Here is a 17,603-nt window from a genome sequence, read left to right as displayed (position 1 = left end):
TCAATCAATTAAGCTTCTTCTGTACACTCATTTCATTTTACCTTGTATTTCAATCAGGATACTCAAAAGCACCTTTACAATTGCCACATTACACTAAAGTTAATGACTAGTACTAACTAATTAATTAACCAAACAAAATATCTAAATGCTGAAAACATAGTAATTAATATAATTTTCTTGAGTTCAGGATTGGTTCCTTGGAGGGTGGTAGCCAGCTGCTGAGGAAGAGGAATAAGCAAGTGATGAGGAATTTGAACTAGATTGTAGGAGCAGCAACTGAGCAGGGGTGACTGAGGACGAGGAATAGGACGAAGCCTCGGTTGTGTTGGACTTGGGCTTGGGCTTGTGGGGATCAGCACCTGGTGGAGGAGGGTCGTGACGAATTTCTCTCAATAATGCAGCAACATCTTTCATTGTGGGTCGATCCTCTGCACGATTACTTGTGCACAAGAGAGCAATACCAAGTGCTTGTAACATCTCTTGTATTTGTGTGTCTGGATGGCCTTGTAGCTTGGAATCAAGAACCTCGATTGGGTCCTTCTTGCTCTTGAGGTGCTCCCTCACCCACTGAATAACATGTTGTTGTCCATCCGGGAATGATGGATCCACTGGCCTTTTCCCCGTTATTATCTCCAGTAGGACCACTCCAAAGCTGTACACGTCGCTCTTCTCTGTGATCTTAAGCATGCAAGCATACTCTGCAAGATTCCACATGTTCAGAATTAAACAGAGAGGTAAGAGACATTTGTTGTCTGTAAAGTAGCTCAACAGCGATTAATCATATTAGGGTGGCCGCATTGCGTGTGTGACTCGTGATCATTGTGCTTTTCTGCCGGCACTATCATGTCTTTTGCTTGTCCAAATAGAAAGGTTATATGTAATTATTATATGCATATGCATGCAGGTAATTTGTAACTTTGTGCCACCAAGTACATCAGATGTACAATTAATCATACCCAAAAAGCAACAAATCAATGAAAGCCTTCAGCCAGAATAGATGGCCGTACGGTCCCCATTTACCGCTCTCACCATGCACCCTATATTCTGTGAATCAAAATTCATGTGAAAAAATCCCAATATCCACCCTAACTCTACCTACAATTTCAAATTTCAGATATCATCTAATTAAAATTAATAATCAGTATAGCTTATTATTTTAAGGAAATCATAAAACTAAAACTTGTTAATTAATTAATAAAAATTGGCAAATGAGGTTGTATGTGAGTTTTTGTAATTAATAATCAGTATAGCATATGTCTGTCCCTCAATTAAAGATTAATTCTGTTCCCAATGAGATGTGACTGTCAAAGGAAATTTTGTTTACGATGGGAATCGTTTCAATAAATAAATTGTTCATACAAATGAAAATATAATAAAACTTTACACAATTTCATCAACTTTCAATTAAGATGTATGTGAATTTAATTAGAAATAATGGTAAATTTTATTTATGTGAATAAATGATTAATGAAAAAGAGGAATAAGATGAGTTACCGGGAGCAATGTAGCCGTAGGAGCCAGCGAACTGTGGATTAACGGAAAAGGAAGCGTGATCCTCTTGGACGAAGCGAGCGAAACCAAAATCAGCCAAACAGGGTTCATATCTGTCACCCAACAGAATGTTCTGCGCCTTGACGTCCCGGTGCAAGATAGCAGGCACGCAATCGTGGTGCAAGTAAGCCACACCCTCAGCCACGCCCAGCGCTATCCTGAGCCGCGTCTCCCAATCAATTAATCCTGTGCACCCCTCGTGTAAGAGAGTGTCCAAGTTACCGTTCTGTAAGTAATCGTAAAACAGTAACTTGGTTCTTCTGTTGGCCCCCCAGCCCAGCAGGCGCACGATGTTCCGGTGACGGATACGCGCCAGCGTGGCGATTTCCGACGAGAACGCCGCCGCAGAGAATTTCTCCGACAACCGGAACTTCTTGACCGCAATGGCCAGTCCCGTGGCGGCGGGCAAGTCGACCCTGTAAACGACGCCGGATCGGCCGTGGCCAATGACGTTGCCAGCAGAGAGACATTTCGCTACGTCAGAGATAGACAGATCGAGTTTCTGGTAAAGCGTCACTTGCCAAGGTGGGGCCATGTCCACGTCACTGTCCTTTCCATCCACCACCTCCACGTCGCTTTCGCGGTCCCCTCTTCGTTTCGCTGCGACCACAACGTATAGCGCCGCCATCAGCAGCACGCACGCGGTGCACAGAAGCACCACCATGGCCACGCGCGCCACCCTCGCCCGCCGGCCTGACCTCCCGCCGCCGCCTCCGTCTCCGCTGCACTCGTTGCCGGAGAAGCACAGCGCCGGGTTCCCCGCCAGCACGCTCAGCGGGAGCTTCGCGAAGAACGGCGTGTCCGGGACGCGTCCCGAGAATTTGTTGTATGATATGTTCAGCACCACGAGATTTTGCAGGCCCACGAGATATTGCAGGTTTCCCCTGAGGACGTTGTGAGATATATCCAATATGCCGAGCTTCGTCAAGCCGGAAAACTCCTGAGGGATCTCGCTGGAGAGCTGGTTCAGGCTCAGATTCAGAGCGATTTCCAGCGCCGGAATGTTGCCGATGCTGCCAGGGATTTCGCCGGAGATATTGTTGCTGCTGAGATCCAGCAATTGTAGCTTCGAACAAGAACCGAGTTGACTCGGAATTGAGCCGGAGATTCGATTCTTCGCCAGAACGAGCTTCGAGAGTGCCGCGAGTTCGCCGAGTGTAGGGTTTAGTGTACCTTCGATCATGTTATCAGACACATCGAGAAACTGAAGCGAATTAAGCCGGCTCAGACTCTCCGGCAAATTTCCGGCGATGAAGTTGGAATGTACGTCCAGAAAAGCTAGATTCCGGCAGCCGGAGATCTCCTCCGGGAGAACTCCAGAAATCCGATTGTTCCCTAGGTCTAGGAAATTCAAATTATTGAGATTCCCAATCTGCGAGGGAATGTTCCCGGTGATGTTGTTGTCGTTGGCTCGGAACCGAATAAGAGAGGAACAATTACCAATCTCAGAAGGGATTTTCCCCGAGAGATTGTTGGAGAGGAGCAAGAGCTTGTTGAGATTCTTGAGCTGGAATATCCCCTTGGGTATGGGACCCGTCAATCCATTCTGCGACAGATCAATAGCCTCTAGGTTTTGACAATTGGGAAGTGAAGAGGGAATGTTACCTTGCAGCTTGTTGTGCCAAAGGAACAACAGAGTTAGATTCGCAAGGTTTCCCAATTCGGAAGGTATAGTACCCGTGATGAGATTGTTGTCAAGTTCCACATGCGTGAGTTGCTGACACTTCCCCAATTCTCCTGGAATCTCACCTGAAATCTGGTTCACACTGAGTTGAAGCTCTTGCAGTGATGTCAAGTTCCCGAAAGTTTTGGGGATGCTTCCTGTTAGTGAGTTCATTGACACGTCAATCACTGACAACATGTCGCAGTTTCCAATCTCAGGAGGGATTGTTCCAACTAGGTTGTTCTGCCACAGGAGAAGGTTTTCGAGTTTCTTAAGGTTTCCCAACTTGCTTGGTATGGATCCAGTGAGGGAGTTCTCGTAAAGATAAATGTTTTGGAGCTCTGTGCAGTCCCCAAGTTCAGGTGGTATTTCACCTGAGAGTAGGGAAGTGTAAATGGCAATGGTTTCAAGGTTCTTCAAAAAGCCAAGACTTGGTGGGAGAGAACCCGAGAGGCTTGTTTCAGCAAGACCCAACATGACCAAACTTGAACAGTTGCCAATTTCTTGTGGTAAAGGACCTTCCAGGTTCTTGTTTCCACCTGCTCTTAACACTTGAAGGCTCTTAAGGTTCCCGACGGTGCCGGGAACTTCGCCGCCTAGTTGATTGTCGTAGAGGATCAGCTTCTGCAACTTCATGAGGTTCCCAATTGCAACTGGAATGGACCCCACGAGGTCGTTGGAGTTTAGATGGAGTTCCTCGAGTTTGGGCAAGTAACATAGCTCACTTGGGATTTCACCACTCAAGGCATTGTCACTCAAGTCCAAGTAGCTGAGTTCCACAAGTTCACCTATTTCTTTCGGGATTGAACCAGTGAGGTTGGTTCCGGTTAAGATCAAACTGGTTAAGGAAAGCAATGAGGTGAAATTAGTGGGAAGTCTTCCAAGCAAATCCACATACCTCAGATCCAATTGTACTACTTCCTTCTTGAAGTTGCAACTCACTCCATACCAGCTACATGGGGTGTCTTGAACTGGGTCCCAGTTACTCAATACCTCCAAGGATCCATTCAGGGTTCTCTTCCATGACAGAAGACCTTCCCCTTGTTGGTTCACTGCAGCAGCTATGAAAGAATGGAATGGAAGTAGAAGAAGGGAAATGCATAAGAAGAAGAGGGTCCATGGATTTACAGGCATTACAACTATGCTACGAACTCCAATGAAACAACACACAGAAAGGTTTGAGCCTAGGGAGGAACAACGGGAAGGAACCAAATCATGTCTTGTGGGTTACTGTGTTTATAAAAAAAGAGTTATTATATACAAATTAAAATAACGCCAGAATCTCCGGATCCAAGAAACAGCTAGGCCATGATGTTTCTGCGAGGAGAAATGGAATTTTAGATGGTTGTGTGCATAAGTATTTGTTTATGGTGAAGTGGAGTGCAGGGGTGGGTGGGTAAGAAGAATTATAACAGTTTTTAAAAAATTTGAGAATGAATGAATAACATAACAGGGATGGGATGGGAGGGGTGGGTGGGTGAGTACCTTACTTTCTAAATTTTGTTTCAATATCAACCGTTTATCTTATGATGTAGCCTTGTTATAAAATATAAGCTCTCATTTTCCCTTGGATTTTTTCGTAACATGGATGAGACGAATTGAATCCTAAAAATATGGGCAGGCGCATTTTGTCTGATACGACAGCAGCTAGCCAAAGCGGTTCATTAATCAGGATAAAGTTATGCCTTCTTTTGCTACAGGCACAGTAAGGAGGAGAGTATCCATTGCAATAATTTATTACTAAAATCATATTTTCCCTGTTTTGAAAAACAGTGAAAATTTTGTAGCAGAACATTGGAAGGAAAATGAAACTTTCGAATAAAGGGTCTGTATCTACTATGGATCTCAATCAGATTTGAATTTTTATTTACAAAATATATTTTTGGGGTGGACTTGGGGTGTTACACTCTCTTGTGATTATTCAGATGCTGCTACAATTAAACCTGTCAAGCATAATTAACTTTAGATCTGAACCAGACTTAAAAAAATTCAAGCCATGAGGGGATTCTAATTTCTCATGAATACAAAACCTGCTCCATTTTGCAAAATTTGTTCACACATGATGCCATCTATGGCACCGTCCATTTGTCCAGAGAATCTCGTATTATTTAAAATCAATAGTATCGCTCAAAATTTGGTACTTACATGAGTCATGACCATACTAATCAAATCCTGAACATCTTTAAACTAATTTGAATCCCATTTATTAACTAAGGCTTAATTCCACTTTCCTTTCTTTTCCATGTACTAAAAAAAAACTACAAGCTGTCACGTGATGTCGCGTGACAAGAGGGGACTAGAACACGAATGAATTGAATTTTTGGATTTTGGTTGACACTTGGCGATTCAGTGATATACAGAATTACAGATATACTGCATTCCCTCGTGATGATGCTGGGGATCTAGAATATTATACTCAAATTATTTGACAAGTGCGTCCATTGGGAATCTAGGCACGAGCTAGATGATAGCAGGGGCACATGAGAGAGAATTCTAGTAGTTAAAACTCAAAAGACCAAGCCAGCTTTGGCGTACGACAGCTTTATGTAAAAATACATATAAGCAAGGTCCTTTTTAATTTAATTTATTTTTTAAACTTAAATATGTTTTTAATATGTATAATATATTTTTTTCAGTTCATTAATTATTTTTTATTTTATTTTATTATATCATATTTCCAAGCTTTAACTTTTAATATTTATCATTAGTCTAAATTTATTAAATAATGATAAAAAATTCTATTAATTTATCATATTATCACTTAACCAATAATATAATATCCTAATAATTTATCATGTTATTGCTTATCGGACGAATTGAGACTAATAGTAAATATTTAAAACAAAATTTTTAAAATATTAGATAGTAAAATTAAAAAAAAATATAGATGATAAATAAAAAAGAATATATTATCGATATGAACAAATATTAAAGCCTATCTTTTTATATTTATATATAAAAAAAAAAAAAAAAAAAAAAAAACAAGGTCCTTTTATGATTTTGATGCCAAACGCCAACAGGCAAATATAGTCCACATCTTAACTTTCATTTTCGTTCTTTGTATCATTAACCTTTAACTAGGTTACTCCTTACTAGTGCACCTAATTTTTGTGACACTTGCTTAAAACTACAACCTCTAAAATTTGGTGATTTTTTTAGGGGTGAGGGCAAATAAATGATTGAGGGGAGGGGATGATACAGCTAAGGTAGGAAGCAAAATGGGGTTCCATTTATTGCACTAGGAATAAGCAGTAACTGTTTGGTTTGATAGTATATGGGTGGGTTTGATTCTGTTGTCGCGCACAGATGGGACCTTTCTCAACTGCTTGCTTTTTGGCTTGGGTACCCAGCGATATGATATGATCAGTCATTCTCACACTCCCATCGAACGTGTAACGGTTTTAGTTTTATCCCGTAGAGTTATATTATTTATATCATTTTTTAATCTTTTTAATATTTATCTTAATTATATATTTTGTTGTAAAAAAACTATATGAATATAATTTCTCTATCTATGAAGAAGACTTTTCTACTGTCGGAACATACAAATACGATAGAAACAAGAAAGAAAAAAGAGAGTGAGAGAACAAATGATGTTGGGGAAGAAAAATTGAAGAACTATTATTGACAATAATTCACAAGGGGTTTTTGTTGACTCGTAGATAACCATACTAAGTTTTAATAATAATATTAAAATGGTAAGATCGAGTATTTAATTTCATAAGCATTATGCTTTTTTTGAGAGTTTTATATATATATATATATATATATTAAGTAATTAGTGACTCAAATCGAATTTTGTTCATTAATTAACTATAAATATTATTATATGAATTTACTATAAAGCAAGGAATATGAGAGGTTAAGAAAATAAATGTTTGAAATTGTGAGATGTTGTTGTGATGAATTAAGGAATATGTCATGGACTCTACTGCTTGATGTAAGATACTATAACCATGATCCCTCAAGTGAAATAGCCTAAATCATCTAATATCGTTTCTAATCCCTTAATAGTTCTATTAAATAATTTGCATTACGAGCATAGATGCATACATAGATTAAACAATATCACTCTATCTTTATACATGGACTACCTATATATTTTTCTCGAGTTCTTAACATATAAATATTTCATAATGCATAAATTCTAAAACAATTCATGAAAATGGATAATCAAACCAAAGACATGTGAATGAGTCCAGATATGAACAATAATATCAATAATATCAATATCATATTAATAGATAAATTAAAATCATTACATAAAAAAGAGTTTGATTTGCAGATCTTCCAATGACTTTAGCCTCTCATTATCATGAAAGACTTACAAATATAAAAGTGGGATGAAGGGAACAAAAATGGAAGAGAAATGGATCGGCCATAGCTTTGGAAAATGAATTTTCCTTCCACACTGCCTTCTTTGCTATCCTATTTGTTCTTTGTTCCTCTGCTTCTTGGCTTTCTTCTTGGCTAAGGAAATCAAATGTTTTCCTTTCTTTTTATATGTTTCACCAACTGATAGGTCAATCAAAATTTTTATGTGTGTTTAATGCGACACTCGAATTGAGCAAACATGTCCAGTTGGATCAAGTGGTCACGCACTAAACTACAGGATGTGCGTCTAGCGCGCTTGCTAATGACAACTGTCTTTCAATGTGACTTTTCATGTTAAACGGCTTACTTGAGTTGAACGATTCTAACTTGCTAAGTAAGAAAAATGCATGCACTCAGGGCGATACTTTAGTTCTTGAGTCTTCTTCTATGCCTTTGCTACAATTTTACACAAAATTCAACCAAAATTATTATAAAGTCATTAATTTTAATATTTTTTGGATAAAAACTAAAAAAAAACTAAATTCTTATTGTTTTAACCCAAAATAAACAATAAAAAAAAAATAATGAGATAATTATTATGTAATTTTAGTGTACAAGTAACATATGGATAGCACTTATAATTTTTTCACTTCCTACATCCGAAATTCCATTGATTACTGTTTGCTTTATTCTTTTAAAATAAATTTTAACACGTATAATAAATAATCCAAATACATAACTTAATTCTTAAGAGTTAAGAGTCAAAAGGGATTTTCTTTCCTTTTTTTTTCTTTCACTTTGTCTAGAACTAAACCCATACTAAACCGATACTAAACCTTTGTTGTTGTTTTTTTACGACACAGATAATATACTTATATTTGTGGGTTTTTTTTTTTTGACAAATACTTATATTTGTGTTTGAATAGGCAATAACACAAGTTTACGCTGGAGAAAGTTTGATAAAATAAAATCATTTGAGAACATTATAATTGAAGGTAATAAATATATTATTTATTCAAATAATACACTAAAAAAATATTTAGATAAATGATACAAAAATACTATTAAAGATAAGAAATTAGTTATTCCCAAATGGATTTCTCACTTTACCTTATGTCTTTTTTTTTTGTTTACTTACTTAATAAATTTATTTTTCAGTAATTTTTTTGTTTTTTATACGTTTAGAAACTAATTTTTTATTTTTTTAAAAACTCAGTTAAGAAATCAATTTTTTCTTAACTGTTTTTTAAAAATGTTTTAGAATTTTTTTTAATTGTTTTAAATTTTTTTAATAAAATTATATATTAATTTTTTATATAAAAAATAAAATTTTAATTTGCACAGTTGTTAATTCTATATTCAAAAAAATTATGTACGCAACAACGTTAAGTTTATGTTAAATTATTAATTTTAGGTCATATTGTTTATATTTAAAAAAAATTGTTCTATTATTTTAAATTTAAATATTTTTTCTTGTAATTTTATATGTATTTTTTAATTTAAATGTTTTAGTTCAATTTAACTTGTTGGTTAAATATTTTTTAATTTCAATTAAGTTATTGATTAATTATGTATTTTAATAATCAAATAAATGAAAATACAAAAGATTTAAACTCTTCAAAAAATGATAAAACATAAAATATGCACACACAAAATTAACAACAACATATGTAAAATAATATTATTTTCAGTTTAAACAAAACATAAATATAGACAACTAATAATACAAAAAGAAATAAAAATGCAAAAAGAATTTTAAAACAATTAAAAAAAATTAACATTTAGAAATCGATTCCTAGGACTAAACGTATAAAAAAAACAAAAAGTACTTAAGAAATCGGTTTTTGGAAAATTCATTTTTTAAGTAAGGAAACAAAAATAAAAGCAGAATGTGAGAAATCGATTTCCGGGAAATTAAGTTCTAACCTTGAATAATATTTTATATCGTTCATATGTAAATAATTTTTTGAATATATTATTTGGATGAATAATTAATTTATTTGTATTATTTGGATTAAAAAAAAATGGCGTTTCAGAAGAGAAATTATTCTATGGAGGTAAACATCATTTGTTGATGTGGTATCCTTTTCCATTTAAAGATCGCAAACACCTTTTTATAAGTCATTTTGCTTTTGTTGTTTTACAATGTTTTATGTATATTTTTTGTGATTATCTTTTTCGAATTTTGTTTGATTCCATTTTCGTGAAGAAGAACATATAGCAAGTCAATTTTTTTTTTTTAATTGGCAAAACAAAATGCATGAATAAATGGTACCAGAGGTACCTAAATCAACAGGGTAGCAATACAGAAGACAAAAAGCCCAGAGGTTAGTTTAGATACACGAAAGCATTTTGTGTATAAATAAGCTATAACTTCCAAAAACATCTACTACCCACCCTCGTATCACATCAGTTGCCAGCTCCCACTACAAAGCACATTAATTTATAGTATCAACTCCCCACAAAAAAAGCAATATTAACTAATTACAGAAAACAAAATGATATTGCTTACACTGATATTGAAATTCCCCACAAAATGATATTGCTTACATATAGCAAGTCAATTGAAGAAACTTAAATCGGTAGACTTCTAAGTTCTAATGCTAGTTATCGTGTTCTGCTTTCTTCTTTTTCTTGGGAGAGATCATGTTCTTCTTTAATCCAAATAATTATCAGTAAAATGATTGTTAGGCTTACAGAGAAATGAAGAGATGACAAATGATTATTACAGAATATCAAGATATGGTTGTATGATATGTGACGTGATGTTATAAAAAGCTAGAAATGGATGAAAAATAAAAATATTATACATGGATATGTTATTTAGTAAAAAAAAGATGGCATGTTATAATATCACAGTGAACCCCCTTTACGTTTAAGGATTTCATGTTACACACCTTTGAATTTATATATGAATGAGAAAATGATGAACAAAACACTTGTGGAACTAGGCCTGATCCAATTGTAAAATAGAAACTACGTGAATATGTAAAAAGGAGTTCATTTGAAATGAAAAGAGGTGATAAATGTCACCCGAAGTATACCCCAAAAATATACACCAAACCTAGTTAACTTGTCAGGACAACCGTTGTCTTCACAAAAAAAAACCAATTATTGCATCACTTTTTATACTCACAAGTCATCACTTCACTAATATTGAAGTAGCAAATAATGTTGACTTTTACATAATTAGCGACAAGTTTTGACTAATGATAATAAGTTTTTTCTTGTAACTAGCGTTACTCATCCTCATATTTTTAAATGTATACTTGATCTTCTTAGTCATCTATTCTTTCTAATCTAGCTTTTTTAATATCTATATTAAAAATGAATTTCAATAATTTTTACATAAAATTATCAATAATTAAAAATAATCTTACATCACAATTTAAGTTTTTTACATAATTTAAATTATTTATTGTAAATTCAAAATATAGTTTATATATTGAAAGACATACATTTTTTTATGAATTTCAATCATAAAATAATTTATATATTAAAAATATTAACTTTTTTATAAATTCTAATTATATAAAAAAATATCCTATAAAATACTAGTTAAATATTATTCCTTAATCCACTAACGTTAGTTTAGTTTCCAAAAACTTAATTTCACAGAAATAATTATTACACCAATTTTAATTTGTTATTTTTTTTAACAAATCATATACGCTATTTATTTTATGAGTACATATAATATACACTATGATGGATCCTAGTTTATTTCCTTTACTTTATCTAATTTCAAATTTCAAAATTAACACGCACACGCTGAGTTACGTGAAATATATTCCCAAATCGCAGAAATCAGGCAATTTCTAATAGGATTTTGTTTCAAAAGCTATTAATTATGAAAAACACTTGAAATTTACTTATAACCTTATTTAAACATTTACCAGACTAAACAAATCTAATTTGTATTATAAATAAAAAAACAAATCTAACTTGTAATAATGTGATATCTTTATATCTAGCATAAGAGCTAGCGAGAGCAGGTCCCATCAAACAGAAGACTAGGCTTTTTATCAAATAGGGGTAAAATTTTACCCAATTTGTAAACTTGGATATATTTTAAAAAATTATCCAAAACGGGATAAATCATAACATGTATTATGATTTTTCTAACTTAGAAGTCGTAATACTTGTTATAACTTTTTATTTTATGTTTATTTTTGTAATTGAAATCGTAAAATTATTTATGATTTCAGTTTAATTGTTTTTACGACTTTAAAGTTATAAATTCTTTTTACAATAATTTATGATTTTTTTTGGTTTTATGACTTTAAAATTGTAAAATATTTTTTTTTATTTTTTAAAGGTCTGTTTTTTTTTCTAATTTTTGTTCACATTCTCTCATCTCTCATCTTATTGGAACTGAATTTGTATGTGTTTATTGTTCTTTTGATGTACAGTATCTACCTCCTCTTATTAATCAAATATTAAAATAAATTAATAACATATCAAATAAAATCATAAAAAATATATTAATAAATAAGTCAACTTAATATTATTTATTATATATTTAAATATTTTTTATTTAAAATAAAAATAAAACAGTAAACAATTGTAAATTTAAAACACAAACTAGAAAAGATAGGTTTACGACTTTAAAATCGTAAACCTTCTAAAAAAAGGTTTTACGACTTTAAAGTCGTAAAACAAAAAAAAATCGTAAATTAATGAAGTCGTAAATAATTTTATGACTTTAGTTAAAAAAATTTACAACTTTAGAATCGTAAAAAATAAATATTTAAACTAAAGTCATAAATGATATTACGATTTCCAAATTAGAAGTCGTAACACCTATTACTATTTTCCTATTTTAGGTAACTTTTTAAAATATACTCGGATTGAAAAATTGAATAAAATTTTACCCCTATTTAATAAAAAAGCCCAGGAAACTATGTATGTTACCATATATGATTAAAGCATAATTGAATAATTAAATAGTCTGAAACGCCAGTGATACTGTGATAAACGCTCACTTGACATGTACTACTACTCATGAAAGGCACGAAACAAATCTTGCTTTGCTTAGAACTCTATTATGAGATCAACTTTGAAACCATTCGTATTTATTTTTATTTCTATCAAGAGCGTCAGAAATATTGTGGGGTACAATATTTATATTTATTAAAAATAAACATTAATCAATAATCAATATTTATATTCTCTCCCGTCCTTTATACTTCCTCCACACCTAAATATAAATAAAATAAGCCAACTGTTACGCTAGAAAATTTAATTAATATCATTTAATTTTATTATTTGCATTTTAGAAATATTTATTTTCTAAAGTTTCTTTCGTTGGAATTTAATATAAAAAAATAATAATGAAATTGTTAAAAATAAAATCTCAATTAATTAAAGGATGTTTTTAGATAGTGTCATATTATCATTAAATAGGATAAACATGGTTAAATTTTACTTATCTTTGAGTCTAAAATTTTCTTATGTCAGCTAATTAAATTTAGGTTTAGAGAGAGTACAAGAATCAATAACTAATCCATCAACATCAATAAAAATAAATAAATTATTTAATTAAATAAATAAAAAAATTTAATAAATAACATCGATTTCAAAATAAATAATAATTAAATTTTAAATTTTATTCCAAAAATACTCATAAAATTAAATTATTTAGGTACTTTCTCCTTTCTAAAATGACCCATCTTTAAGTTTTCACATATTAAAAAAATAAGTATTCCAAGACTATTATTATGAGATAATTTTATTAAAATATTATTACTCTTTTTTATAACTTTAATAAATGTATACATAATTAAGTATTTTAACACAATATTATTTATTAGAACAAAAAATTAAAATAGATATTTTAATATTTCATCAAAAATTGAAAACATCGGTCAATTTAAAAAATCCATAATGAAACAACTTATAAGGGTGGAGTGATGATAATGTTTAGGCTAAAATATAATTTTAATCCTCTTAGTTTTTAAAATTCATGATTTTTGTCACTTTAATTTTTAATTATAATATTTTATCTTCATAACTTTATAATAAGTGATTTTGGTTCACCTGTTATATTAGTAAATAATTGTGATTAATATAGTTAATAGGTTATTTGTAAACTATTTTTTAACCAAAATTATAATTAAATGAATTAAAAACAATTAGTTATAATATTTGGTCTTCATAACGTTACGATTAGTATTTGGTTCACCTGATATATTAGTAACTAATAATTGTGATTAATGTAGTTAATAGGTTAATTATAAAATATTTTTAACCAAAATTATAATTAAATGAATTAAAAACCATTAAATATTAAAAAAAAACTTAATTTTTTTGGTGAAAGGAAACTTAATAATTCTATTAATCAAAACTATTAATTAATAATTTAACAGATGAATCAAAATAACTAATTTACAAAATTAAGAGGACCAAATATTATAATTAAAAATGTTTAAATTTAGTGTTTTTTTTATCTATATAGATTTTTTTTGTTTTAGTGTTTATAATATGTATTTATTTTGTTTTTCTTTCTTAAAAAATTATAAATGACACTTTAAACAATAAAAAAATATTCTGACTAAAATCATAAAAATTGAAAGAGTAATAGAATAGCAACCGATGTCAAAATGACTGTGCAATAGACAATAATAGACAGTCAACTGATGTCAAAATGAAATGTGTGAAATTTAGAAAATTATAAAACAAAATTTCTCCAAAAAAAAATGAATAGCGAAATTGGTAAAATCATAAAAATTGAAAGCAAACCTGTGCAATAAAATCTTGATATTTTTATCTTCCATTTTGCTTCTGCATATATAAATACGTTGACTATGTATTTAAAGGACAAAGCAAGGTGCTAGAATCGAGATACTTTAGGACAATAATTGAGTTTCGAACTTTAAACGATACGGGAAAAGATCCAATGAATGGTGTATATCCCAAATTAACCCAGTCAGCAGTGAGCTAGCTAGTGGAATAATCACCTTCGAAAGTGGAAGCTAATACAAAACCAAGACAGATATTTATTATTAGTATAATATAGTATTTTAATGTATTTTGTGAAAATTAATCCCAAAATGAACACTTTATATGTAAGCCATTCAATCTTCAATGGCTTTCCGTCTCTTTTGTTAAGTTTATTAAATGGTATGGTCTGCCCAGTCTACTATCAGTTTCCTTGTTCTTTGGAATGTTCTTCCCTTGCTTCAAGATCAATGACTTAATATTAACCTTTATTTCTTCTTTCGGCTGTAAAGTTTTAAGTGGAACATTAATTAAGTAAAAATTCACGAGACAAAAAGAATTACGAGCTAGAGCAAATAAAATTGTCTATGCATCGCATTTGAATGTTGATTCTTGCTTCAGCATGACAGCTACGAACTCTCATAATATTGTTAATAAATGTGTATTTAAAATATTGCAGGAACTCTTATTTGCATGCAAGGCTGAATGTGACAAGATAAGATGGATTATTAACTAACAATTAACAAATTCGCGAGTCAAAAAGATTGATGAAGGCATATGAAAGTGTTTATGCATGGCATGCGCTTTCTCTTTTTTAAAAGCAGCGCAATCGAAGGCTCATTCTTACTTACTTCAGCACATGAGAGCTGACTAAGCTTCAAGCAATCGTCCAATATTCATTTATTGTGATTAATTAAGCTTTTTTATTAGTAAATGTTAGTTTATTAAAATATTAATTTTCTTAACAAAATAACAGAAAAAATCAAATCTGAAATATTTTTTCTCTTTCCTTCTTCCTTAATCATTCATTTCAGCTTATGTTACAAATAGATCTTAGCCAGAAATCCTGCAAATGTATGTCATAATAACAAAATCTTTCAAAGGTTGTATATAAGGAAAGATAAGTTGGAAGTGACATTAGGAATATGTTTCGAGATAACTCATTAGTGTTTTTGAAAGTTTATTTACTGAAAATATTTTTTTTTTCTGATATAAAAACTTTGAAAAAAATACTTTTAATCTTATCTAAACATACCCAGGACCATAGCATATATATCATTAAGATGCGACAACTTAATTTATAAGCTGCTTTAAACATATCTTTCATTAGTTGATATATATAGTTAGATCCTATAAATTGAGTTAACTAATATTAGTAATTATGTTTTCTTAATTTTTCGGTGTCAGGAATCAGTAACATTTACTTAAACATGACTTACGTACATGTCATTAATTGTTGTTGTAGAAAATTATAAAGAGAAATTAAAGGAAGAAAAATTATTCAAATGTATAGGACCATACATATAGGACCGAATTATGATATTTATGGTTTCAATACATTAAGATAAAAAAATTTAATTTATCAAATATTAGGACAGACTGATTATTTCAATTAGAATAATTATTGTGTACAAATATATAGTGATTTTGTAATTTTGTTTTAACATAATATATTTTTACTAATTTTCTTAGTTACTATTAAATAAAAGAATATTTTTATACCTTTTTAGCTAAATATTTGTACCGTTTAGTTTTCTTATAAAACTAAAATTAAGAGATAAATAAAAGAACATAACATTAATTTTATACTTTAATATTAAATGTGATGACATATTATTAAGATCCACTTACTTTAAGAACTCTTGGAGTAAGTACATCATTCATTATATATATATATATAATATTCATAGTATACAATCATTTGTATAAAAAGGAATTATTTAATATTTTGACATGGTTATGTCGTGCTTTCAATATATTTTAGGAGTATAATTAACTTCAGGCCGTTTTAAGATTAATTTTGAATAATTAAAAGATAAAAAACATTGCAGTAAAAAATATAGAAAAGGGTATTATGCTAAAAATATAAAATTATAGTGATAAATATTTCAACAGATTATTTTTAATTTTAGTTATTTAGAAATAATTTCCAGGAATGAAGTTATAATTAATATTTGAAAGATATATTAATAGAACAAACAAAAAAAGTAACACTTATCCCAATTAGCCATATTATACTGTAGCTGATACTTTCCCACATCTCCAAAAAGTGCAGAGTAGCAATGGAGACATTATCCAGAAAAAATAAAAATAAACCCACACACCCCAAATTCCATGGGCTTTGGAACTACTTCACAATATACGTTTCTTTCATATAGCCACCAATTATTATCAACCAATTTTGGTGTCGGGCGACACAAAATTAGAAATTGTAAATAGAAAAAGTAATGCATAAGCAACAGACAAAGGAGGAAAGACTAACGTGCAGAAGCCAGATGCTGATAGCTGAGTGAAATTGAATGTCTAAAGGGGTGTTTGGTTTGGTTCTGATTTTATTTTGACTGAAAATAGAAAACGGTGATGAAAATATGTTTGGTTTGATTTCTGAAAACATTTCCAGTGAAAATGAAAACAGGAAACAACTAGAAAATGAAAACAATAAATTTTCGTTTTCAGTGTTTTGAGTTGAGTACAGAAACCTCATTTGTGGTGACAATGAAGGTAGTTTTAAGCAAGTCTAAAAATACAAAAAGACAATAAATCAATATATCATAAATTTTCAGTATTTTTATTTCATGAAAACAGAAAATAAGAAATCAAACCAAACATGTTTTCAGAATTCAATTTTTTTTAAAATGAAAACAATTTTCAAAAAATGGAAACAGGAAATGAAAACAAAAAATGAAAATGCAAACCAAACACACCCTAATATTTTTCAATTCCATAGCTTAATAATGTCTATATATAAGTACTCCAATAATGACGGAGTACAAGATTAAATGATCGAGAAAGTATAAGGTTAGGATTAATAGTATATGGTGAATCATATACTTGTGTCTGCAGGAAGCATGTAGCTATTGACTTATTGATTTCAAGAACATGGTGTTAACCATGAAATTCATATTGTTTTTGTTAACAAACATAACCATATATAAATATTTAAAGAAGGAGACAATTTTTTCTTTAAAGTTTTTTTATCCTTTCAATAAGTCATTTATCTTGGGTTTATTTGTTAAATTTTTATCAATATAAAAAATTAATCATTAGAATAAATTATAAATAAAAGAGTAATGGATTTTGTGAAGAAATAAATATTTGAAAAAGTAAGATGTCAACAGAGTGATTAAAAAAGTAA

The 17,603-nt window shown here is 30.7% G+C and overlaps 1 protein-coding gene across 1 annotated transcript; it reads right to left on the bottom strand.

The window, feature by feature from the left end:
• Positions 1 to 4,692, bottom strand: LOC100778064 (leucine-rich repeat receptor-like serine/threonine-protein kinase RGI4). Its single transcript, XM_003549563.5, has 2 exons — positions 1,495 to 4,692; positions 1 to 698 (listed from the first exon to the last, which is right to left on the bottom strand). Exons 1-2 carry the CDS (start codon positions 4,346 to 4,348, stop codon positions 184 to 186), a joined length of 3,369 nt encoding a protein of 1,122 aa, XP_003549611.1. The 5' UTR covers positions 4,349 to 4,692; the 3' UTR covers positions 1 to 183.
• Positions 4,693 to 17,603: the final 12,911 nt, after the last annotated feature.

The sequence above is a fragment of the Glycine max genome, chromosome 17 (assembly GCF_000004515.6).
Source record: "Glycine max cultivar Williams 82 chromosome 17, Glycine_max_v4.0, whole genome shotgun sequence".
In the NCBI taxonomy this organism is placed as follows: domain Eukaryota; kingdom Viridiplantae; phylum Streptophyta; class Magnoliopsida; order Fabales; family Fabaceae; genus Glycine; species Glycine max.
The sequence above is the reverse complement of the archived record's forward strand: the minus strand, read 5'-3'. Positions and strand labels throughout refer to the sequence as shown.

Coding starts and splice junctions, on each gene's coding strand:
- LOC100778064 (XM_003549563.5), bottom strand. CDS start 4,348: ATGCCTGTAAATCCATGGACCCTCTTCTTCTTATGCATTTCCCTTCTT. Junction 699..1,494: donor CTACGGCTACATTGCTCCCG/GTAACTCATCTT, acceptor GGAATCTTGCAG/AGTATGCTTGCATGCTTAAG.